The sequence below is a fragment of the Acomys minous genome (genome assembly GCF_964271855.1).
Source record: "Acomys minous genome assembly, chromosome: 11".
Taxonomy (NCBI): Eukaryota; Metazoa; Chordata; class Mammalia; order Rodentia; family Muridae; genus Acomys; species Acomys minous.
Window position 1 is genome coordinate 37,638,146 of NC_140492.1, and position 24,996 is coordinate 37,663,141.

At 39.9% G+C, this 24,996-nt stretch overlaps 1 protein-coding gene and 1 long non-coding RNA gene across 4 annotated transcripts in view; one reads left to right on the forward strand and one right to left on the reverse strand.

The window, feature by feature from the left end:
* The window catches only part of ADGRG7 (adhesion G protein-coupled receptor G7), a 60,306-nt gene that overhangs the window by 5,503 nt on the left and 29,807 nt on the right, over positions 1-24,996 (forward strand). The window contains exons 1-8 of one of the 3 annotated variants that reach the window (XM_084801236.1): positions 8,181-8,499; positions 11,717-11,830; positions 13,291-13,395; positions 17,023-17,135; positions 19,043-19,192; positions 22,288-22,385; positions 22,988-23,115; positions 23,232-23,339. In XM_084801236.1, the coding sequence (XP_084657362.1) occupies positions 11,719-11,830; positions 13,291-13,395; positions 17,023-17,135; positions 19,043-19,192; positions 22,288-22,385; positions 22,988-23,115; positions 23,232-23,339 (814 nt within the window). In that variant the 5' untranslated portion in view covers positions 8,181-8,499; positions 11,717-11,718. Of the gene's footprint in view, positions 1-8,180; positions 8,500-11,716; positions 11,831-13,290; positions 13,396-17,022; positions 17,136-19,042; positions 19,193-22,287; positions 22,386-22,987; positions 23,116-23,231; positions 23,340-24,996 lie in introns of those variants that run through there. The other 2 variants (XM_084801235.1, XM_084801234.1) reach the window with 2 other exon arrangements.
* Positions 1-24,996, reverse strand: part of LOC311608687 — a 40,316-nt gene that overhangs the window by 2,969 nt on the left and 12,351 nt on the right. The gene's annotated exons all lie outside the window — the stretch shown is intronic.

Sequence of the window (24,996 nt, forward strand, 5' to 3'; positions counted from 1 at the left end):
TCAACACTGAGCAGTTATAAATGAATTATACCCTGAAAGGATACTATTGTCCCACACTAGACCTTTGGATTGAGTCTCAACTTATCACACCAAAACTTTACAGTAGGTTTAATCATTAAGTTAAATTGACTAGCTGAAAAGAGAAACAGAGAGCGTTCCTAGAGCAGCCATAGAATATCTGCTTTCAGTATTTATGCCACCTCACTAGCAGAAGAAAGCTTACTAAAACATTTACTGAAAATGTTAACCAATTAGTTAATATTGAACAATTTTATCTTAAAAAAAGATATACTTTGTGTTTTATTTACATACATCTTTTAGGGTTTCTGTCTCCCTTTCTCTCTTTCTTTCTTTTCTCCACAAAAAAAAAAAAATACATTTTCTTAAATGTGGCAAGCCTAATGTCTTTTTTGTGACCATAGCTATAATTATCTATCTATCATCTATCTATCTATCTATCTATCTATCTATCTATCTATCTAATTAAAATAGAGGAGTGGGCAGTCCAGCTTGAACTTAACTAGAATTTAAATGACAGAGAAGCCATGCAGTAAAAACTTAATCTTCACTAGAAATGTTCTGAGATCTAAAGATACAAGCTATGACTTTGGCTTAAAAATATTCCTTAGCTATAAGACTTATAATTTAAGAGCCAGAATTACTAGATGTGGATAGATGCTCCTTCCTGCCTTCCTAGTTATTAAATGTATATAATTTATAATTAAATATTCAATACAATTACGATCAATATTCAATATTGATACCATAATGATGAGTAGGCACTGTCATAAACTCTAGAGGTTGTGGGTTTGGCACATCCACAGATTCAGAAGGCATGGGGCTATACTGTCTACTGGGGAAGTTGGACCTGAGCTACCAATGTGGCACCTGAAGCCTTCAGGAGTGACCTCATCCATAAAAGGGAGATTAGGAAACGTCTGTTTTCTATGCCACTGGAACATTAAGTAACTCTTATCACCTAACTTTTCTTGCTATGGTGGTGGATTTGAGTCAGGGTCTCATGAAGCACATGTAAGTGAGTAGCTAACCAAGTCTGGGATGGCCCTGAATTTCTGATCCTTCTGCTGGGATTATAGGCCTGTGAACTTACCTTGAAGGTGGGATTCTAGACGTCCATCAATCCTACCTTCTGAATGCAGCTTCTGCTTCTACTCCTGTGCCAGCACGGAGACTGTGTTTAGCTTAACTCTCTGCAATATATGTTACGCCGCCCCCTCAGGCCAGACCTTCTGCACATCTGTGTTTTCTGAGATCCTTTCATTTCCCTCCATAGATGGCTAAAGTTTTCTTTTATTATCATCTATTTCTCTTTTTCAGATAAAAATCTGTATTTATCCTGATCTTCTTTAACCTGCTCACATAGAGACAAGCTAGGCTACACCATCTTATGCTGGAATCATTTCAGCTTTAGACATAGAAAACAACCTGGTTGTGGTGCACACCTTTAACCCCAGCACTCAGAAGACTGAAGCCAGCCTGCTCTACAGAGGGAGTTCCAGAACAACCAGGGATACACAGCGAAACCTTGTCTCAGGGGGAAAACAAAGAATTTTAAAAAAAGAAATATGTTTGGTGATAATATTTTTTTAAAAAATGGAATTAAATCAAAAAGATGAAAGAAAAGTTTAGATAAAAATGAAGTATTTGAAAAGATGAACTTAAGCAAATAAAGTTTTAGAATGATTAATAAAAGAAAAAACTAGTAATTCAACAATATACAAAGAAACAAAAGCACCCCAGAACAGATAAGTGGGGTAGAAACAAAATCATAGCCAACTGCCACAGGAAGCTTTACCTCCAAAAATATCTCAGCTGAATCAAATGGAATGGTCTCTATCTGCATAAATAAATGAATAAGAAAAACCCGTTATCGTCACAACCTGTCCTCTGACTTCCACCTACATTCACACATGCACACACAAAATAAACTGCAATATGTAATTTTAAAAAATTCTAAAAGCAATTGAATAAGCAGTTTTTAAGAGCCCTGTGTGAAAATGTCATGGGTTATGTTCAGCGTGGCAGCACTATAAAGTCATGGGTTGTGTTCAGCGTGGCAGCACTGCAAAGTCATGCGTTGTGTTCAGCGTGGCAGCACTGTAAAGTCATGGGTTGTGTTCAGCGTGGCAGCACTGTAAAGTCATGGGTTGTGTTCAGCGTGGCAGCACTGCAAAGTCATGCGTTGTGTTCAGCGTGGCAGCACTGTAAAGTCATGGGTTGTGTTCAGCGTGGCAGCACTGTAAAGTCATGGGTTGTGTTCAGCGTGGCAGCACTGTAAAGTCATGGGTTGTGTTCAGTGGGGCAGCACTGTAAAGTCATGGGTTGTGTTCAGTGGGGCAGCACTGTAAAGTCATGGGTTGTGTTCAGTGTGGCAGCACTGTAAGGTCATGGGTTGTGTTCAGTGGGGCAGCACTGTAAAGTCATGGGTTGTGTTCAGTGTGGCAGCACTGTAAAGTCATAGGTTGTGTTCAGTGTGGCAGCACTGCAAAGTCATGGGTTGTGTTCAATGTGGCAGCACTGCAAAGTCATGGGATGTGTTCAGTGTGGCAGCACTGTAAAGTCATGGGTTGTGTTCAGTGTGGCAGCACTGCAAAGTCATGCGTTGTGTTCAGCGTGGCAGCACTGTAAAGTCATGGGTTGTGTTCAGCGTGGCAGCACTGCAAAGTCATGCGTTGTGTTCAGCGTGGCAGCACTGTAAAGTCATGGGTTGTGTTCAGCGTGGCAGCACTGTAAGGTCATGGGTTGTGTTCAGCGGGGCAGCACTGTAAAGTCATGGGTTGTGTTCAGTGGGGCAGCACTGTAAGGTCATGGGTTGTGTTCAGTGTGGCAGCACTGTAAGGTCATGGGTTGTGTTCAGTGGGGCAGCACTGTAAAGTCATGGGTTGTGTTCAGTGTGGCAGCACTGTAAAGTCATAGGTTGTGTTCAGTGTGGCAGCACTGCAAAGTCATGGGTTGTGTTCAATGTGGCAGCACTGCAAAGTCATGGGATGTGTTCAGTGTGGCAGCACTGTAAAGTCATGGGTTGTGTTCAGTGTGGCAGCACTGTAAGGTCATGGGTTGTGTTCAGTGGGGCAGCACTGTAAAGTCATGGGTTGTGTTCAGTGTGGCAGCACTGTAAAGTCATGGGTTGTGTTCAGTGTGGCAGCACTGTAAAATCATGGGTTGTGTTCAGTGTGGCAGCACCGTAAAACATGGCAAGAGGAAAGAACAACAAAACCACAGAATTGTTTTGAAGTCTTACATATACACTCATTTTAGTGGCCTGTGATCTTTGTAAGATATCTAAAACTGTATTGTGTTTCCCAAGGCCATCAAATTTTCTTCTGTTAGTTTTGTGCAAATTACACTGAATTTATGATCTGATGGGAAATAATTTTTGAAAGCTGAAAATCTGTGTCTCCATTTTCATTTTTTCCCTCTACTGAACTTCCTGCTTCCTTCTCAAGCATTGCCTGAATGTTCTCGGTCTGCGAATGAACTCTATTTCATCCCACAGGTCACATATTTATGATAGTATGGAGTAAGACATTATTCCTCTAAAGCCTTGTTTCTCTAACGATTAGATGCAGAGCGTTTTCTTGTGCTAATGGTTGTATACATGGCTTTGATTTTACAGTGTCCATTCCACTCTTGATGATTAAAAATCAAAACTGTGTGGTTTGCACTCTTATTATGATATATATTCTTTATAAATTACCATTCGTACTTATGACTTAATTTGCAATTCTAATTTATACTACCTCTTTTTCTAATTTATATTACCCATCTGTCCCCCCATATGCACGCATGCACGTGCATGCACAGTCACACTATTTTCTCTAAGTCTGTGACTATCATATTTACTTTCTGAAAAAAAAAACATTTTAATGAGCAGTAGTTTTTAATTTAGATTAAATGCAGTTTCTAATTTTTAGGTTTAGTACTGTTTTTGTCTTTTAAATATAGTTTCTTGTCCCAAAGTTGCAAATACATCTCCTTACATTTTATTTTGAAAGCTTTATGTTTTTAGCTTTATTTTCGGTGTGTGATCCATATTAAATTGAATTTTTGGGGTGATATGTTCACCTAGTTAGTTCAGAACATTTCTTTTTAAAAATTTTTTTATTAATTTATTCTTGTTACATCTCAATGGTTATCCCATCCCTTGTATCCTCCCATTTTTCCCTCCCTACCATTTTCCCCTTATTCCCCTCCCCTATGACTGTTCCTGAGGGGGATTTCCTCCCCCTATATATGCTCATAGGGTATCAAGTCTCTTCTTGGTAACCTGCTATCCTTCCTCTGAGTGTCATCAGGTCTCCCCCTCCAGGGGGCATGGTCAAATATGAGGCACCATAGTTTGTGTGAAAGTTAGACCCCACTCTCCACTCAACTGTGGAGAATGTTCTGTCCATTGGCTAGATCTGGGTAGGGGTTTAAAGTTTACCGCCTGTATTGTCCTTGGCTGGTGCCTTAGTTTGAGCGGGATCCCTGGGCCCAAATCTGCCTACCATAATGTTCTACTTGTAGGTTTCTAGGACCCTCTGGATCCTTCTCCTTTGCTATTCTCCCATGTTTCTCTCATCTAGAGTCCCAATAGGATGTCCTCCCCTCTGTCCCACTTTCCTGGTAAGTGAAGGCTTTCATGGGACATGCCCCTTGGGCTAGTATGCAGATATAAGTGAGTATATATCATTTGAGTCTTTCTGCTTCTGGGTTAACTCACTCATTATGATCATTTCCAGCTCAATCCATTTGTCCACAAATTTCGGGAATTCCTTGTTTTTAATAGCTGAATAGTATTCCATAGTGTATATGTACCACAGTTTCTTTATCCACTTTTCTACTGATGGGCACTTAGGCTGTTTCCAGCCTATTATGAATAAGGCTGCTATGAACATGGTTGAGCAAATTTTCTTGTTGTGTGCTGGAGCATCTTCTGGGTATATTCCAAGGAGTGGAATAGCTGGGTCTTGAGGAAGCCCTATTCCCATTTTTCTGAGATAGCACCAGATAGATTTCCAAAGTGGCTGTACTAGTTTGCATTCCCAACAGCAATGAAGGAGTGTTCCTCTCTCTCCACATCCTCGCCAGCATGTGGTTTCACTTGAATTGTTTATCTTAGCCATTCTGATGGGTGTGAGATGGAATCTCAGAGTTGTTTTGATTTGCATTTCACTGATGACTAAGGAGGTTGAGCATTTCTTTAAGTGTTTCTCAGCCATTTGATATTCCTCTGTTGAGAATTCTCTGTTTAGTTCCAAGTCACATTTCTCAATTGGGTTATTTGGTTTGGTGGTGTTTAATTTCTTGAGTTCTTTATATATTTTGGATATTAGACCTTTGTCAGATGTAGGGTTGGTGAAGATCTTTTCCTAGTCTGTAGGCTGTCGCTTTGTTCTCTTGACAGTGTCTCCTGCCTTACAGAAGCTTCTCAGCCTCATGAGGTCCCATTTATTAATTGTTGACATTAAGGCCTGGACTGTTGGTGTTCTGTTTAGGAAGTTGTCTCCTGTGCCAATATGTTCCAGGCTCTTCCCCACTTTTTCTTCTAAGTGACTTAGTGTCTCTGGTTTTTATGTTGAGGTCTTTGATCCACTTGGATTTGAGTTTTGTGCAAGGTGACAAATATGGGTCCGGTGGCATTTTTTTACACATAGACATCCAGTTAGACCAGCACCATTTTTTGAAGATGCTATCCTTTTTCCATCTAATGGATTTGGCTTCTTTGTCAAAAATCAAGTGACCATATGTGTGTGGATTCATATCTGGGTCTTCGATTCGATTCCACTGATCAACCAGCCTGTTGCTGTGCTAGTACCATGCTGTTTTAATTACTATTGCTTTATAGTGCAGTTTGAGATCAGGTATGGAGATTCCTCCGGAGCACCTTTTATTGTACAAGATTGTTTTAGCTATTCTGGGTTTTTGGTTTTTCCGTATGAAGTTCAGAATTGAACTTTCAATGTCTTTAAAAAATTGTGTAGATATTTTGATAGGGATTGCATTGAATCTGTAGATTACTTTTGGTAGGATGGCCATTTTTACTATGTTAGTTTGTACTTACATTTCTGTTTGTAAGAAAACAAACAAACAAGCCAACAAAAAATAAAAACAAATTATATCAATTAGTAGCTTTCATAAATACTTAAAAGATGAATTGATTGTGTCTGATTTACCTTTTTGGCTTTTTAGTTTATTTGTGATTCTGGGATCAATCTGGGGCATTTCACATGTTAAGCAAATGTTTTATTACCAAACTACTATTTTATCTATTTTTAAACTTTTTATTTCATTGATGTCTTTTAAAAAAATTTTTTTTTAATTTGTTCACCTTACATCTTGATTGTAGTCCCCGCCCTCGTCTCCTCCTGGTCCTACCCTCCCTTCCCCTCCCCTCCCCCTCCCGTAATCCTCAGAAAGGGGGGAGCCCTCCTCCCCTATCATCTGACTGCAGCCTATCAAGTTTCATCTGGACTGCCTGAATCTTCTTCCTCTGTGGCCTGGCAGGCAGAAGTGATCAACAAGTGGGCACCAGAGTCCATGTCAGATGTAGCCTCTACTCCACATATTAGGGGACCCACAAGGAGACTGTGCTGCCTGTCTACTACATCTGAGCAGGGGCTCTAGGTCCTCACTATGCATGGTCCTCGGTTGGGGCACCGGTCTCTGCAGACCCCACCCCCAGCCCCCACTCACCACCCCTGGTTCAGATTTGTTGGCTCCATTTGTCTCCTTGTGGAGCTCCTGTCCCCTCCAGGTCCTTCTATCCCCCAACTCTTCCATAAGATTCTCTGTATGCCATCCCAAAGTTTGTCTGTGAGTCTCAGCATTTGCTTTGATCTCCCACTAATGTCTTTGTTTTATGTTGAGTCTACCCAGTCTTCCTTGTTTTGACTTGGATGGCTTGTATGAATTTGAAATTCTTGTTTATTATTTGTTTGCTAGGCATTTTGCTTTTAATCTGTGAGACATTCTGCTCCCTGCGTTGATGATTTTCTGTTTATTCTATCATATGGTCAGATGGTAAATATTAATCAGCTGATTTAATATTTTTGAACCAATCTTCCATTCCTGGGATAAAACTTACTTGACAGTGTGGTATATGTTTTATTTGTTGTTTGATTTCATTTGCGGCTATTTTAAAGGCATGTGCTGGCTACTTTTATGTCAACTTGACGTATGCTAAAGTCATCTGAGAGGAGTGAAACTGAACTGAGAAAAATGCCTCCATAAGATAGGGCTATAGGCAAGCCTGTAGGGCATTTTCTTAATTAGTGATTGATGGGGGAGGGTCCAGCCCATTGTAAGCAGGTACACCCCTGGGCTGGTGGTCCTGGGTTCTATAAGAAAGCAGGCTGAGTAAGCCAGGAGGAGCAAGCCAGTAAGCAGCACTTCACCACGGGCTTTGCATCAATTTCTGCCTCCTGGTTCCTGTCTTGGGTTCTTGCCCTTACTGCTTTTTGAAGATAAACTGTTCTATGGAATTACGAATGAAATAAACCCTTTCTTTCAGTTGTTAGTTGTCTTGGCCACAATGTCTCATCACAGTAATAGTAACCGTGACTAAACTGGTAACCCTAACAGAAATTGGTACCAGGAATAGCGGTGTTGCTGTGACAGGCCCAGCCATGCTGTTTTGGGGAAATTTATAGAAGGGCTTTGGACCTTTAGGTTAGAAAAGCTCTTGAGAGTTCAAAGCTTGGTGAGCTATTTGTTCTGTGGGAGTTTGGAAGAAAAGAGTGTTGAGAGAAATCCGGACAATGGAAGGCTTGCTTGCAAAGCTCCAGAGAGAAGTTTGAGAGTCCCTTAAAGATGCTGTTGCATATTTTGAGTTAAGAATCGGTGGTTCTATTTCGCTGGGACTTAAGAATCAGCTGTGATGAACAAGATCCCAGAACAACTATAGAAAAACTTTTGTTTTGCTGGGATAATCGATGCTGGTCAGCTGGAGCTGAGAAATTAGTGGTGAGTGAGAGGAGACCAGGTGACATTGTCTCAGAAGCATTTTCCCCGAGTTAGCACACAGAAATTGTGTTCCTGAGGTGGCGGAGGTTGTACCTCATGCTGACAGCTGCCACGGGTCAAGTTTAAGGGTCTCCCAGGTGGTACTGGTTTTGAAGGCATGGCAGGGTCATGGCGAACGGCTGAGGCTTGGCATTATGAGAGGCCACTGGTGAAAGCGCACCCTCAGTAGCAGCTGAAGGCCCAGGATTGAAGGAGCCATGCAGAGAAGCTGAGACTTGACCCTTGACGCCGTGAAGAGAGCCCAGGAGAGACCATCAGTCCAAGTGCATCTCAGTTGCACCAGGAGACCCCAACATTTTGGAGATGCCAGTCCCACAAAACGACCACCAAGGACAGGAGTAGTTGTAGAGTGGAGATAGCCTATGCTTAAAACATAAGTGTTGTGCACTATGGATGGCTAGCCAAGCGCTTCGGAGGAGCTCAGAAGAACATGAGTGGACCCGAACACTGGACACTGAGTTATTTACACAGGTAGAGTCTGGTTTCAATTTGATTTGGTTATGGCTGTGCCTTGGTTCTTCCCTTTTGAAATGAGAAAGGATTTAATTTATTTTGGGTTTTATAGGAGCCCACAGTTGACAGACTTTGGATTTTAAAAGAGACTCTGGATATTTAAGAAGAGACTGAACTTTTCAAGTGTTTGAATTCCTCCATCTTGAAGTAAAGTGCTTAATTTATTTTTGATTTTACAGGAGCCCAAGGTTGAGAGATGGGGGAGAAGGGAGAATTTTGGAGTTTTACAGAATTTTGGATTTTAAAAGAGAATGCATATTTTTAAAGAGATAACTTTTAAAGTGTTTTTTTTTTTTTTTTAGGACTATGGGATTTTTTAAGTTTGTAAAATGTTTTACATTGTGATGCTGATATTATTGTGTGATATTAGGAATGAACAGGAAGGAAAGGATGTGGCTTGTTATTGATGCTATAGTCATCTGACAGGAGGGAACATTAAGTGAGAAAAAGCCTCTAGGAGATCAGGCTTGTAGGCAGATTAAGTTTTTAGGGCATTTTCTTAGTGAATGATGGATGAGGGCTTGGACCATTGTGACAGGGTGCATACCTCCACAAGTAAATAGATTGAGCAACCCAGTAAGCAGCACCCCTTTATGGCCTCTGCATCAGCTCTTGCCTCTCGGTTCCTACCTTCTTGTGTTCCTGTTCTGTCATGCTTCAGTGGTGAACACTGCTATGGAAGTGTAAGCCTAAGAAGCCCTTTCCTTCCTAGGATGTTTTTGTTCATGGTGTGTCATCACAATAATGGTGACCCTAACTAAGACAAGGAGTTATAAAAATATAAAAGTGAAATTGAGTGGTCTAAAATGTAATGTTTTGTAATGACTTGTCATATAAGCTTTTAAGGTGTTTTCATTTTGCCTTATAAAATGACTTTGGTAGTTTTGATTTTCTATTTTCTTAGAGAACTTATGTAAGACTGAATTTTTTTTTTTGCCTTCTCGATTCATGAGTAAAAGTGTAGGCTCTTAATTTTTTTCCAGAATTTTTCTTAAAATATGAACTTCCACAGTTTGGTCATATTCATATTTATTTTGCCTGTGATCCTCTGAGTTTCTTGGGTCTCTAAGTTTTTAACCAATTGTGAGAAGTCCTAAGCTTTATCTTCCTTGGTTTGTTCTCTCTCTCTCTCTCTCTCTCCCCCCCCCCTCTCTCTCTCTCTCTCTCTGTGGGTTTTTATAATTCTATTTTTTCAAACCTTTTCTTTCTACATATTTAATGGAAATTTATACCCAGACATTGGACCATCTTTTTTTTTTCTCTTTGGGATATCTCTCTTAGAGTCCAGTTGCTCTGTCAACACCAGTGCCTTCTCACACCTGAATCTATTAAGACTCTCACTTTTTGCTGGATTTTCTTGTGCTTTGTTTACTCAGACTCAGTTATGCCCTTAGTGGGACAACTATAGAAACCAAATTCCGTTTAATTGCTGAATATTTTTCTTTGCTTCCCAGTATTCTCAAGCAGGCTTTGCTGTCGTTGCTGGTGTTACTGCACTTGGAAATGCTGCTGAGAGTCTAAGGCTGTTTTCCACAGGAGCCGCAATGTGATACAATCCACTCTACTCTCGTTGGAACTGAACGGGCACTTCACCATCCACTTTACTAACGTAGGATGCTAGTGTTCTCAGCTGAGAGTAAGGGTTTCGAAAGGGTTCCTATCTCAGGTGTGCTTCCTGAGAGGAATGTCACCTACTATCTTAGTGCCACTGCTGAGGAGCTGCCCACCCCACCAGCTCAAGTCTCTTCAGCTATTGCTGGAGAAGTAACCTTGGAAAACATTCCTGATCTCCTTTGTCTTCTGATACCTCAGAATTCCCTCAGGATTTAATCTCCTGGTCTTAGCATGTAAAGTTCTTCACAATCTATGTTCCACTGATATCCCATATGGGACCATTGCTATTATGTAAGTTCTACTCTGTTGTCAGGACATGAGAGAAATTTCCATGCTTTGTGATGCTACACTTTGCTTTGGAGTATGCATGTATGATGCATGTTGTATAGTACATGTTTGCGCACTTGTGGAGGTCAAAGGTCAATCTCTAATGTTGCCATCCCTTAAGCATCATCCACTCTGTTTTTGAGACAGGTTCTCACATTAGCCTGAGGCCTTGAATCAATAAATAGTCTGTTTGGCTATTAAAGTCCAGACATCTACCAGTGTCTGCCTTCCTAGCACTGGAAGTGGGTACCACCGTGTCTGCCTTTTCCACAGAGTTCCCGAGTTCTAAGGAGTGAACTCAGGCTTGCACAGAGAGCACTTTACCTATTGAGCACCCGACCCTTCTTTGATGCTGCTCTTTCTATGCTTCCAATTTGGGTACCTAGTTTTTACCCAGGTTTATTTGATTTAATTCCACAGGCTAACTCAAGTACTGTGTCTTTAGGAATGTCTTTCTTGGTGATGTGACCTCTGTCCTCATTGTTTCCTTTGTATTGTCTTGATGGTTTTTTATTGCTGCGAGGAAACACCATGACCAAAAGCAACACGGGGAGGAAAGGGTTTGTTTCACTCACACTTCCATATACCAGTCCATCATCAAAAGGAGTGAGGGCAGGAACTCAATCAGGACAGGGACCTGGAGCCAGGGGCTGATGCAGAGGCCATGGGGGAGTGCTGTTTACTGACTTACTCCCCGTGGCTTGCTCATTCTGCTTTCTTATAGAACCGAGGACCACCAGCCCAGAAATGGCACCACTCAAAATGGGCTGGGCTCTTCCTCATCTACCACTAATTAAGAAAATGCTTTATAGGCTTACCTAGAACCCAGTCTATGGAGGCATTTTCTCAATTGGAGTTCCTTCCTCTCAGATGACTCTAGCCCGTGTCAAGTTGGCATAAAATTAGCTATCATAGTATTAAAATAGTATTTGGAAGTCTCCAGGCTTTTAACTTGATCTGTCTGCCTATCTATCTATCTATTTATCTACATACCTACCTCTACCGATCTTCCTATCTATAATCTTTATAATTTCCTCTTTCTTGGAGGATTCTCATTGGAATATCTGTCTTTTAAATATATCTTTTTGGTACCCACAATGCCAGATATTTACAAGAATGTTATAATGGATATCTCCAGCAGTGACAATCTGGTTTTGCATATAGATATTAAATGGCTACAGACATGAAAAGAGAAGCCAACTGTCAATTTTTCTGCTGTTTACTGTTTCTTCAGGAATGTCTGCTTCTGTGCCAAGCACCACTGTACAGTTATGCCGTAACGGCGGAACCAGGCAAAATGGCAGATGCATTTGTACTGCAGAGTGGAAAGGGCTGAGATGTACAATTGGTAAGTTACTTGGCTAATACTGTGGTGACCTGTGTGTGAGCCTTTTGTTAGTAGCAAGAACAGCAGCAAAAATTATGGAAGCTTTAAATTAGACTATAGACATAATAAGCATGATAGCAGGAAGATGTGCACTCACTCACAAACTCACTACAGCTATGATGAGCTTCACCAGACCCTGCCCAAGGTCAGTCTGACCAAATTTCATTAGGGATGGTAGAGGCTCTTGTGAGATTCCATCCTCTTCCCGATGAACTGTTGTGAGTTAACTGTTGTTAGAGGAGGTGACATGAGTTTCTTCAGTGGTGTATCCGCTGGTAAATTTGCTGTTACCCCAGTAAACATCCTCCCACTCATGCTCTTGGGCAAAAAGCTCTCATTAAACTCAGTGGATCAAACACAAAAACGAAGGCATGAAAATAGAACCAGGACTTGTTGGGAAAGGGGTTTTAGAGGACAGGAGATAAGAAAGGGGAGTGGGGATGGAAAAACTCTAAAATGCATTATGTAATTGTATAAAAGTATCAAACAATAATAAGACACAAGCACACACACATATGAAAAATATTGTAAAGGCTAACAATGTGAGGTTTCCCACCCCTTAACAGTCAAAGCTATGTTTTCCTTTTAGACTCTATATGGTCAGAACACTTTGTCCATTTTTCAAATGTCATTTTCCCCCTATAATTTAGAGGTAGAATTTTCCTTTCGGCTCCAGCCTTTAATCCAAGGCAACCAGCAATATGATTTCCTCAAGTCCTTTCAAGGGGTTGTGCGCTATTTGACTCTATTTCGAAGATGCTTAACATATTTAATTTTTGGAAACAAGATGAGTCTTCCTATATAAGCATATACTTATAAGCTTAATTAATCAAGTCATTTCCTTTCCCTCTAGTTGCTAAATTTATGGTTTGACTTCAATAAATGTTCACTGTTTCTTCAGGAGTGTCTGCTTCTGCGCCAAGCACCACTGTCAGGCTCCTGGATTAAGGTGTACTTCCCAACATTTTTCATTCTCATTCCTCTGGCTTAGAATAGAGTCCCTCCATCCACTCTCATTAATTGTCTATATTTCTTCCGGTTAGTGTATCCTACCACCCATGGTTTTGGCCTTTTTGCTTTGATTCAAATTCTCATAAAGTCTTTACCATCATAGATTGTAGTCATTCAATTCTCTGGATTCTAACCAATCAAAATGTAATTCTTGTTAGTGTGTTAGTGCTCATATCTCCCCTCTAGCCAATGTCTGTATGATTTACATTCCCACTGAAACGTCTTATCAAACATATTTATTCCAACAGAAGAAATTTAACCATATTGAAAGTATGGAAATTCCTGAACTGGCCAGTTGATTCTGAGTCTTCTTTTAATTATACTGCAAAGGTTCTGAACTTTGTATCCGGTTTCAAAATTCTCAAATAAAAGATATGATTTCTAATGAGAGAAATGTGTTTTCTTTACAGCTAATTTCTGTGAAAATAGTACCTACATGAATTTTACCTTTGCCAGAATCCCAGTGGGCAGATATGGACCTTCTTTGGAAACATGTCCTGAGGGCAGTTTAAATGGTATGTGTTTCCCTTGAAATCTCTGGTTAAGTGCAGGACTGGGTAGACTGAGCCATATCTACCATTTCTCCTGCCAACCTATCTCTGGACAAGATGACAAGGAAGGGCTTGGTTTGCTTTAATGTCAGTATTTGAACTGCATAGAATTGTAATTTCCCTAAAAACCTTACTGCAGGTCAGTTGTCTGTGGGGACTTCCTTATCCTTATTTTTATCTTACTTCTTTATTCTTCAAGTTGTATCACTTGCCTACATTATTTGGAATCAATACATAGTACAGATTTCCTTCTGTACTTTCTTTCAGACTGTGTCTTTCCAGAGATGTCTACATGTAAAAAAAATACAAATAGATTCATATTTATTACCCGGCATAAAACTAAAGTCCAAGTAGATTAAAGGCCTCAACACAAAACCAGACACACTAAATCTGTTAGAAGAAAAAGTGGGGAAGAGCTTGAACTCATTGACACAGAAGACAACTTCCTGAACAGAACACCAACAGCTCAGGTTCTAACATCAACAATTAATAAATGGGATCTCATGAAACTGAAAAGTTTCTGTAGGGCAAAGAACACTGTTAACAGAACGAAGTGACAGTCTACAGACTGGGAGAAGATATTTACCAACCCTACATCTCACAAAGGACTACTGATATGTGTGTGTGTGTGTGTATACACACACATTATATACATACATACATAACACTCAAGAAATTAAACACCACCAAAACAACTTATCCAATTAAAAAATGGAGTACAGAGCTAAACAGAGAATTCTCAACAGAGGAACATCAAATGGCCACGAAACACTTAAGGAAATGCTCAACAGCCTTAGTTATCAGGGAAATGCAAATCAAAAGGACTCTAAGATTCTATCTTACACCTACTAGAATGGCTAAGATAAAAAACTCAAGTGACAGCACATGTCGGCAAGGATGTGGAGAAAGGGGAACACTCCTCCATTGCTGGTGGAAGTGCAAACTTGTGCAACCACTTTGGAAATCAATCTGGCACTTTCTCAGAAAATTGGGAATAGTGCTACCTCAAGGCCCAGCTATACTACTCTTGGGCATATACAGGGAAGATGCTCCACCATAAAACAACGACATTTGCGCAACTACGTTCATAGCGGCCTTATTCGTAATAGCCAGAACCAGGAAACAACCTAGATGTCCCTCCACCGAAGAATGGATAAACTGTGGTACATTCACACAGTGAAGTACTACTCAGCTATTGAAAACAAGGAAAATTTGAAATTTGCAGGCAAATGGGTGGAACTAGACAGGATCATCAAGAGTGATGTAACCCAGACCCAGAAAGACATGCGTGGTATATATTCACCTATAAGTGGATATTAGCCCAACATAAATGTCCTCTGAGAGACTCCACCCAGTGGGAGAACAGAGCAGATGCTGAGACTCCAGCTGGACTCTGGATGGAGTGGTATGGCAGAATGGGAGGAAGGAAGGTCCTAGAAGTTTCAGGAGCCCCACAAAGAGACCACCAAGGCCAGCAGATCTGGGCCCAGGGTGGCGTGCACAAACTGTTGCACCAACCAGGGACAATACATGCATTAAACCTAGACCCCCTGTTCAGATCTAGCCAATGGACAGCTCATTCTCATGGTTGTGGGGGACTACCTGTGACATAAACTCTGGTGCCCCTGATTTCATTTCTTCTCCTTAGTGGGGAGGCTGGGCAGGCACGCACACAGAGGAAAGGGAAACAGGCAATCCAGATAAGACCTGATAGGCTGTCGTCATATGGCGGGGGAGGAAGTCCTCTTTTGTCAAAGGTCTAGGGCAGGAGAATAGGGCAGAAGAGGGACGGAGGGAATGGGAAGATACAAGCAAGGGAATAACAATCTGGATGTAATACGAATAAATACGAAGAAAAGAAAAGAAAAAAGAAAATGCCCTACAAGCCTGGCTACAGCCGGATCTTTATGGGAACATTTTCTAAAATGAGGTTCCCTTCTCTCAGATGACTATAGCTTGTGTCAAGTTGACATAAGACTAGAAAGTACACGCTCCTTGATTAAGGTCTTAGGAAGCAAAAGGGAGCATCAAAAGATTGTTTTTCTTAATATGAATATGTTATAGACTATGCTATATTGCATAATGTGCCTATGGATGAGTATTGTCTTCAATTTCTATACTGTATTACCTTACATCCTTTATGCTTTATAAATCAGGCACAACTTACAAAACATAACTGTGTGCTATGAATTGGGAAAAGTATCAGTAATATATGCACGAAGGTCATCACAGCTGTTTGATATAAAACCTTGGTGGGACAAAAGAGTCATGGTATCATCTCTTACTTGATATTTATTGGATTTTTTGAGCAACCGTTATGAAATGTATATTATATGTATATACTTTTGAATTGTAGACTGAGCCCATATCATTTTAAAGTTGTATATTTCATTCTTTGTTAAGAGTTTTAAAAATTGTTTTATAGAACAAGTGATTACAATGCATTTCAATGATGTTTGAGTAAAAATATTCATAATTCTGTGAATAATAGAGACACACTTGATATATGACTGCTTAAAAAATATAAATCCTATATATGTTAAAACTTTTTTCTGTCTAAGTAGACACAGAGTTATCATATAAATTAATGAAAACTCCAACATTTTACTTTAAGTGTTATTAAATCAATTTCATATCAATATCTAATTACTTCTAAAACAACAACTACTTCAATACTAATCCTGAGGAAAAAATTTCCCTGTGATCAGCCACCCCTCTAATTATGATTTTATCTATAGATATTTTATAATTACTAATCATTGGAGGACAATGAGGTGGAAAGTTCAGGTGATAATCTGAGGAAGTAAAACCACCCAAAAAGTGCTTTACTAAGTGCCAATAAAACATCTGGCTGTTGCTGCAATACTTGGGAATTCTTTCTCTTTTGGGAGTTACCCAGATTTTCACAGAGATTAAAAAGATTAACATATAATTTAATAGCTAGTAGCAATTTTTCATATTGGTTCTGCTCTCAGCCTAGTATATCTTCATTGTGTCCAGTTCAAAGTCATTTCATTCCTATATATTAGAAAGTAAATCTTTCTTGAGACAAAGAGGGAAGCAAATAGCAACTGGTCTTTGTACAAACTCCAGCTTTAGAAATCAGGGCAGTTGTACAGAAGACTGTAGCAGTTGGTTTGCTTTTCTATTGCTAGATATTAAAATTACCCCAAATTCTCTTCCAAAAAACAACAATGCTTTAGGTTACTCACAGGGCTATGGGTTGGTTATGGCAGCTAGAATGTTCATTTGTGAAACATACACACTGGCTGTTAGGTACAGCACCACAATTCAGCAGGACATGGCCCGTATCTCTGTCATTAGGCTCACTTCCTCATATGGTGCCTTAGGAAAGTATTCTAACATCATAAAAGGGTAGAGACTGAAACAGCAAGAATTTCTGAGGCCCCAGTGCTGGGAGTCATATATTTATACCACATTCCATTGGTCAAGGTCAGTCATGGGGTGGCTCAGATTCAAGAATGAGTGGACACCATGTCTCCAGAGAAGCAGCAGAGACACACTGGCATGGAGCATGTGCGAGGTGACTTCTGTGTCTGCCTTTATTCATTTTTTTCCTTTTTATTACAGCAGGCAATCCTCAAGCAACGCGACTGTGCTATGTTTCTGAGTATGGAGAGATAAAATTACAAAACGCCACAGAAGGAAAATGCAGTGAAAATCTGAAGACACTGGAAATGCAGGTACACTTTCTAGCCCATCTGATGGGTAATTGGAAGACATTATGGATCTTGGCTAAGTCTTTGGTCTTCACATACCTGATGGTCAATTCAATGCTTTTAAAACTCTCAAACTATAAATCACAAAACCAGTAAGTGAAACCATTCTTATTTGGTAAAGTCAACATCGGTTTAATATTGGCAATTTATTTTGGTAAATGGTTGCATAAAAATATTTTTAAATGGCCTTATAATTGTAGACCGGTCAACATTTGACTGAATGTAGAGCCCTGACTTCAGAAACTAAAGGCAGTCTACTCTATCAAAGTGAAGGGAAAAAAAACATGTGAATGATGACCCTTGGACGGAGACAACTCCAAATTGATACTGGCCTAAGGGCTGTATCCATGAGCTAGTAAAATAAAGATTTATGGCTAGATATGTTTCAATTCATATTAAATTATATTGACTAATTAAGCATGCATGGAAGTGCTGTCTTGTATGATCATGCAAGAAGCAGCTGTAAACTTCAATGTAGGTACTTCTGGGTGCATGTGTGTTGTGTCTTCCTTATTTCTTCTTTATCCAATTGGATACCATTTCTATACTAAAGATAATTATGGCTAATATAACCAATTAATGAGACTTTATTGCTATAAAATACAATAAGATGTAAGATAGGATTAAGACCTGATGAGCCCACTGCAAGTTTAAAATGTATTTAATTCACCTAACCTATTCATCATCATGGTTGACCAACACAGCATACTCTAAAGTTGCCAGTTGTTTATTTTTATCATCTTTGTGCGTGACCAGAAGCTATACTTTGCTGCTGTCCAGCATCGTAAAGCTATAGCAATTTGCATATCATTGGCTTATAGGAAAAGATCAAATAAAAACTCAATGTGTTGTTAGTATTGAGTAAGCACTTGTGTATCGTTATAACACACACACACACACACACACACACACACACACACACACACACAAAACGGGTTAATTGGAGATTTTTCTATATCATTTAAAGCATTTTATGCATACTAATAAGTTTTCTATATCAAGTTTAAAATTTAAAAACCACAGTTAAATATTCCAGATGAGGAAAAGTACACTTCTGATGGCCAGGGACTATCACCAAGCAGTGCCAGAGCTACTGTTGAGTTTAAAATCCACGGGAAACTACAGCAACTCCCTTTAGCACAGATGGGCAGGGTGTGGTGGGTTGGGAATGGGAAATAGGATGTGTAGGTAGCTGCCAGTCTCACACGCTGAAAGAAAGCGTGCAGATTCTAGAATCTGACAAGCCAGTAGTTGGCTCTCAACTCTGCAGCTTCCAAGCTGTGTGAACTTGGGGTCAACTTCTAAACCTCTCTGAGTCTTTAACTAATATGAGGGAGCTCGGCTTCCAGAACCAGCTCCTGTGCATCATGTATGGTCACACCTTAAAGCATCAGACAGATTATCTAGTGTATGATGGAGACTTGGCTCTTGAATTCAACAGGTTTTCTTTTTTGTTTTGTTTTGCTTTGTTTTTTGTTTTTTGTTTTGTTTTTTTTCTCTTTCTGTCTGCTGATAGAATTTGTCTTCTGGCTCCTTCCAAATGAATACTGGCTTGATTTTTGAAGCGATGGTGCCATCTAGTGTAAAACTAAGTTCCTACCACCCACATAGGCTGGCCCCAGTTATGCAGCGACATGACTACAGCAGATTGTTCTTAGTAAAATGCAAACAGGTAGTAGAGAACGAAGGAAAATTCCTGGACTTTGTGAACTGTGTTGTTTACAAAAAGAAAGAAGCAATACAAGAAAAACCGGGTGAATGTGACACTCAGGAGGCTCAGCTAAATTTCAGCTCACTCAACTGCAATCGTTTGTAAAATGTTTAGGAATACTTGTATAAATTACTTTTTTTTTAAAACAACTTTTAAACAGATAGACAACATCACGACAGAATCTACGACTATTTCTACAGAAGCCCAGATTTTAACCACCGATGCTGGTAAATTATCTGCTGAGAACATTGTTTCTGCCACCAGAGTGACTGGACAGATCTTCAATAGAACCAGAATGGCTGCAGATGAGGTGAAACTCAAGATTTTAGAGCATAAGAGGAGTTTGGGATAGTAGTCTATTGATGGTGCTTCTTTAAGCGAACGTTCAGGGCCTTCGGTTTGATTCCTAGCACTCTAGAATGGGAAGGGAATTCTGAATTCTATTCCTTATCCCATGATGGTGGTCATGGGATGGTGGGTGGTGGTCAAGTTAAGACCATTTGAGTTTGTGGCCTGGGGAGCAGCTCAGCCAGTAAGGCGCTTGCATCAGGACCATGAGAACCCAAGCTTCCTCCATCATCGCAGCACTATGGAAGCAGAGCTCACTGACCAGTCAGCCCAGTCATGGAGATACCCAGTCCCCAAAAGGAGGAAGATTGAGACAGATATCCAACATGACTTCTGGTTTCTGTACCCGAATACACACACCCTAACACACACACAAACACAGGAGTACATACATACACAAAGACAAGCCTTGAGATCCTTGACACACAGAGTTATTAATGACGCCCACCCCTGTTCCTCCCATGCCAGGAAAGAAGGTCAGAATTTTCCCAGACTACTCCTGTCCTCTCTGATACAGAACTTGGTTTTTCTTGTCTAGCTTCATTTCATTTCATTTCATTTCATTTCATTTCATTTCTTTCTTTCTTTCTCTTCTATGTTTTGTTTGTTTTTCAAGACACGGTTTCTCCGTGTAGCCTTGGCTGTCCTGGGCTTGCTTTGTAGACCAGGCTGGCCCCAAACTCAGAGATCCACCTGCCTCTGTGTCCTGAGTGCTGGGATTACGGGCATACTCCAGCTCGCCTTGCTTATTAGTGTCACATGAGGATGTACCACAGGACCTTACTTTGCCATTTATGTGGCCATGATGTCTTCCTCCTCCAAAGGTGTTTCTAGTAGGCAGCAACAACTCATGTCCACCTCATGGGAAAATTGGTACCATCAAAGAGAACAAGCTGATGGCACCATTTCACTAAAGAAATGAAAGTTGTGTACAGGCCCCAAACTCAAGTGTTCTATTCACTGGCTAATAGAACGGAACTTCTTGGAGAAAGAGTGGCTTTGTGGCAATGAGCACCCATCCAAAGTGGTGCTGCTCACCTAATCCTGGGGAAGGCTTGACTTCCTCTGTGCTTACTATCTAAAGCTCCTTTATATGAGGAGTGGAAAGGTATAGATGTTTTACATGGCAAAGGAATGAGCAACTTCCTTCTGCTAAAACGTCAACTCAACTGTAATTCCATTCAAAAGTTCCTGAGCCGGGACCACAGCCCTCCAAGGGGTCTGTGGACAGAATTCAGGTGGTCTCAGATGGAAAACAAATCACACCTCTATTTTCACCAGCTTCTCACTTGAAGTTGAGCATTTATATCACTGATTAATGTGGAGGAAACCCAGTAGCTAACAGGCCCTATGACTGTCAGCAATAAAAATCGGCATGTTTATTGTGCAATGTTATTGTTGCAATTTAAACCAAGAATTGGAAAGTTGTTTTCTTTCCCTATAAGGTCCAGATGGCAAATATTTTAGGGTTTGAGGACTGTACTGAACTTTGTTCATGTAGAATGAAAGCAGATCTAATAATATACATAGATGTGTACATGGCTTCATTCAAAAAAACTTTATTTATAATAGCAAAAGAATAAAAAATAAAAAATAAAAAGTTAAGACCATTGGGCAGAGTACACTCCCTGAGAGATGCTCAAAGAAATGAAAAGGGCTCCTTGTTTGAACATCCTCTGGAATTGATGTGATAATTGTTATTACATTAAATATGCCAGCATGCCTTGGAATGAACAAGTCTCTTTAGCTTTATTATATACACTTTAAGAATTGTATTAGGATAGGACATTCTCCACAGTTGAGTGGAGAGTAGGATATGACTTTCACACGTACCCTGGTGCCCCGTATTTGACCATGTCCCCTGGATGGGGAGACCTGGTGGCACTCAGAGGAAGGATAGCAGGCTGCCAAGAAGAGACTTGATACCCTATGAGCATATAAAGGGGGAGGAAGTCCCCCTCAGTCACAGTCATAGGGGAGGGGAGTAAGGGAAAAATGGGAGGGAGCGAAGAATGTGAGGATACAAGGGATGGGATAACCATTGAGATGTAATATGAATAAATTAATAAAAAAGTTTAAAAAAAAGAAGTAAACTTGTTAACATTTGAAAAAAAATTGTATTAGGCTGTGACATGCCTGTTTTGTTCCAAAAAAGCAGTTTTTCTAAGCACTTGCTCTGAAATATGCTTTAAACCTTGCTTTCTTTGTTCCAAGCATACTCACAGGTTGGTCTCTGGTTTTCTGAAAAAACAAAAAAAAACAAAAACAACCTTAATCCAGGTCTATATGTCTAATATCACAGCCTGCTAAATTCTGACATAAAAACAATAAGTATACTCAACATTTGTCAACAATGGAGTCATGTATTGGCCAGCAGGGTTATAAGCCATCAGTATGAGGTATATCAGCATGGCTCCTTTTTTTCATGTTCTTTAAATATCTTCTTTCCAAAGTATTTTAACTACCAAAGGTCCTTTGAAAAGGAGGTCTTAGGTAACAAGGTAATGGAAAATATAATTCAAAGTAAATACACTTCCAAATTTAAAGTTTATAGAAAAATTAGTCAGTAAAGACATGTGCATGAAAGGTCAAGAGAATATGTCTCTGACACACTCCTGGGAAACTAAAGATATTTTTTACTGGTAGTAAAGATTTTACTGATATATAAGTACCACTAATAAGTTATTGTAAGTATTGAGGGCCATGCTGTGATGTTTGGACAGGCAACCCTGCAGCAATATTTGAGTCTACTCTCAGCTAAGCACTTGCGCTTTTGTTTTTATGGGTAGAGAGGTTCTCTGTGAATGATCTTATCCTGAAGTCAAATTCAAACTCCTAAACCTCCAACTTCACCAGCTTCATTTATGTTTTTTTTTCTTATCTCAGGTCTTTCTTTTGTCTTATATAGGTCTTCAGCTGAAACACTGATTTAAAATAAAAATCCTTTCCTTTGGGCTATCTTGCCAACTGTGCTATTTGCTACCATGATAATTCCTCATGATAGTAGTAATGTTTGTGCACAACACATGTATGCTATGATGTGTCTTCTTCTTGCAGGCAAAAAAAGTTGCTATAACCACAGTGAGCCAGATCTTGGATGCCAGTGAAGATGCTTTTCAGAAAGCTGCTGAGATTGATGAGGACTCCTTTTCCACGTAAGTACCAGATTGGAAAGAATGTTGGAGGAAGTCCCATTTATCTACTTAGGTTAAAGCATAGTCAGAGAATCTATTTCTCTCAAGGGTACAATAACTGCTTGATGCTTTGGGAATTAAGAGAAAAATACTTGACTTCCCACTTGATCTTGTCCTTACATAATGTGAGATGCTCCAGGGGTAGTCATGGCCTAGGAGGAAAAGTAACCGGAATGATTCAGATTAGAGTTTGTTCCCTTAACATGGGTCTGGTGTAGTCAACTTCCATACAAAGAATATGCTTTTCCAAATCCCTATGGTGTCAGCAAGAGCCTAGGTTGTTTAGGGATTTCCATGGGCAACAACTCAACTAAATATAACCTATTCCCAGTACTGGAAGCTTCATTTGCTGACAATAATGTGCAGGAATAACCAACCAACATCTGATTTGTGTTAAGGCCCACTCCACAAGAGAGAACCCATAGCTGATACTGCTTGGGTGACCAAGAGCCTACATCAAGCTAGCCCCGCGACTTTGGGTAAAAGCAAATACTGCCGTTCTAAAAACAAACAGGAAAATGTAGCAATAAAATGTTGGAGTTGTTATGTTTCATTCTACACAGGCTTATTGAGCAAATGGAGAACTACTCCTTTTCTCTGGGTGATGAAACAGTGGTGGAACCTAACGTAGCAATCCAGTCAGTTGTTCTAAGCAATACAAAGTCCGGTGTCCTCTTCTCCGTACAGAAAGGTAAGCCACTTGCCTCCTGTGCATGTACCAGCAAAGAACAGTCCATTGCCAATAACAGACAATTAACAGGTCACCAAAATGCAGACATTTAAAATTCTAATTTCCCTTTCTTATAGGATCAAGTGATTATTTGGATTCGGGTGGAACATCTATTAATAAAATGGCAGACGGACTCAACCCAGATGTAAACACTGAACTTCAGATCTTGCTTAATCCTGGGGCAAGTATGTCTCCAACCTTTTTGCATTGTTTTTAAAGCACATTCAAATACAAGGGATTACTCATTTAAGATCCACCCCAGAGGAATAACCCTGGTTTAGTTTTACACCTAATAATTTTGCATATATATATATATATGCAATATATATTACAGTAATCTCAATTCTACTATTTTTTGGAACTTTTATTTTTTATTTATTTTTTAACTTTTTAAAAAATTTTATATTACTGATTTATTCATATTACATCTCAATGGTTATCCCATCCCTTGTATCCTCCCATTCTTCCCTCCCTCCCATTTTCCTCTTACTCTCCTCCCCTATGACGGTTCCTGAGGGGGATTACCCCCCCCCCCCCCCCGTATATGCTCATAGAGTATCAAGTCTCTTCTTGGTAGCCTGCTATCCTTCCTCTGAGTGCCACCAGGTCGCCCCATCCAGGGGACATGGTCAAATATGGGGCACCGGTATTTTAGGGAACAAAGAATCTTTCATTATTCCATAACGAGGTTGAAGGGTAATGGATTGAAATATTAGTGCCAGGTACCCAAGTCTCTTGCAGAAGTGTCCCTTACATTTGTGTGGTGGAAAGGCTCGGTCACAAACAGGTGCATATTTCCTCATGGCGTGACCCTCGCACACTCAGAGGCACCCTGCACATCTACATCTGGACCTGTTTATTTAACAGGGAAAGCTGTCATTTAGCAGAACCAACAGTAATCTCATCTATACACTGCCTTCTCTAGGTTTCTCACAGGCTTGTGTGTTGCCTGCCATCTTGAAAAAGCCGTATTCTCAAAGTCTACAGAAGTCGACTTTTTCTTTCCCAACAACAATGATTGTGTGTTCAAAAGAACATATTTTTTTAAAAATACATTCTTTGTAGCACAGAGAAAAAAGAAGGGGCTGAGTTAAGAATTTAGATGCTAAGAAGTTTGGTCCTACTTGCTTTGCCTACAGCTTTGGGGGTGGGGGTAGATGTTAAATTTTAGTCTTTTATGTTCTTTTGTATTTCTACTTGGTTTTTAAATCTTTTATGTATAGAGAAATGTACATAAATATAACCAGCAGCTATGTACCTACCAGTATGATAAATCGATACAAAAAGAAAGTTTTGGTATCCATAAGGGATTGTCCTAAGGGTCTTATTTACATACCAAAATCTCAAAAAGCTCAAATCTGTTATTTAAAATGCTGTAATCTGTGTGTGTGTGTGTGTATGTGTGTGTATGTGTGTGTATGTGTGTGTTTACCCTACATCTATCCTCTCTTACAACCTCTCTTAAATCACCGTCAATATACCCATAAAATTCACATGTGCTACAGTGTCTATGTTGTAGAATGTAAGAAATAACAAGAAAAATATCTGTATGTGTCAAATACAGATGCAACTAAAATATTCTAAGTCCACAATTGCTGTATGAAGGACCTACTGTTTATGCTGCAGGCCTTAACACTGTGCACAAATACCTACTGTGTGTGCTACATGCCTTAAGACTGTGCACAAATATCTACTGTGTGTGCTACATGCCTTAACACTGTGCATAAGTACCTACTGTGTGTGCTGCAGGCCTTAACACTGTGAACAAGCCCCATAGTCCTGCACCTTGCCTGCCATTTTCCTGACATGATGTGTGTTCACATAATGTTCATCTTTATACTT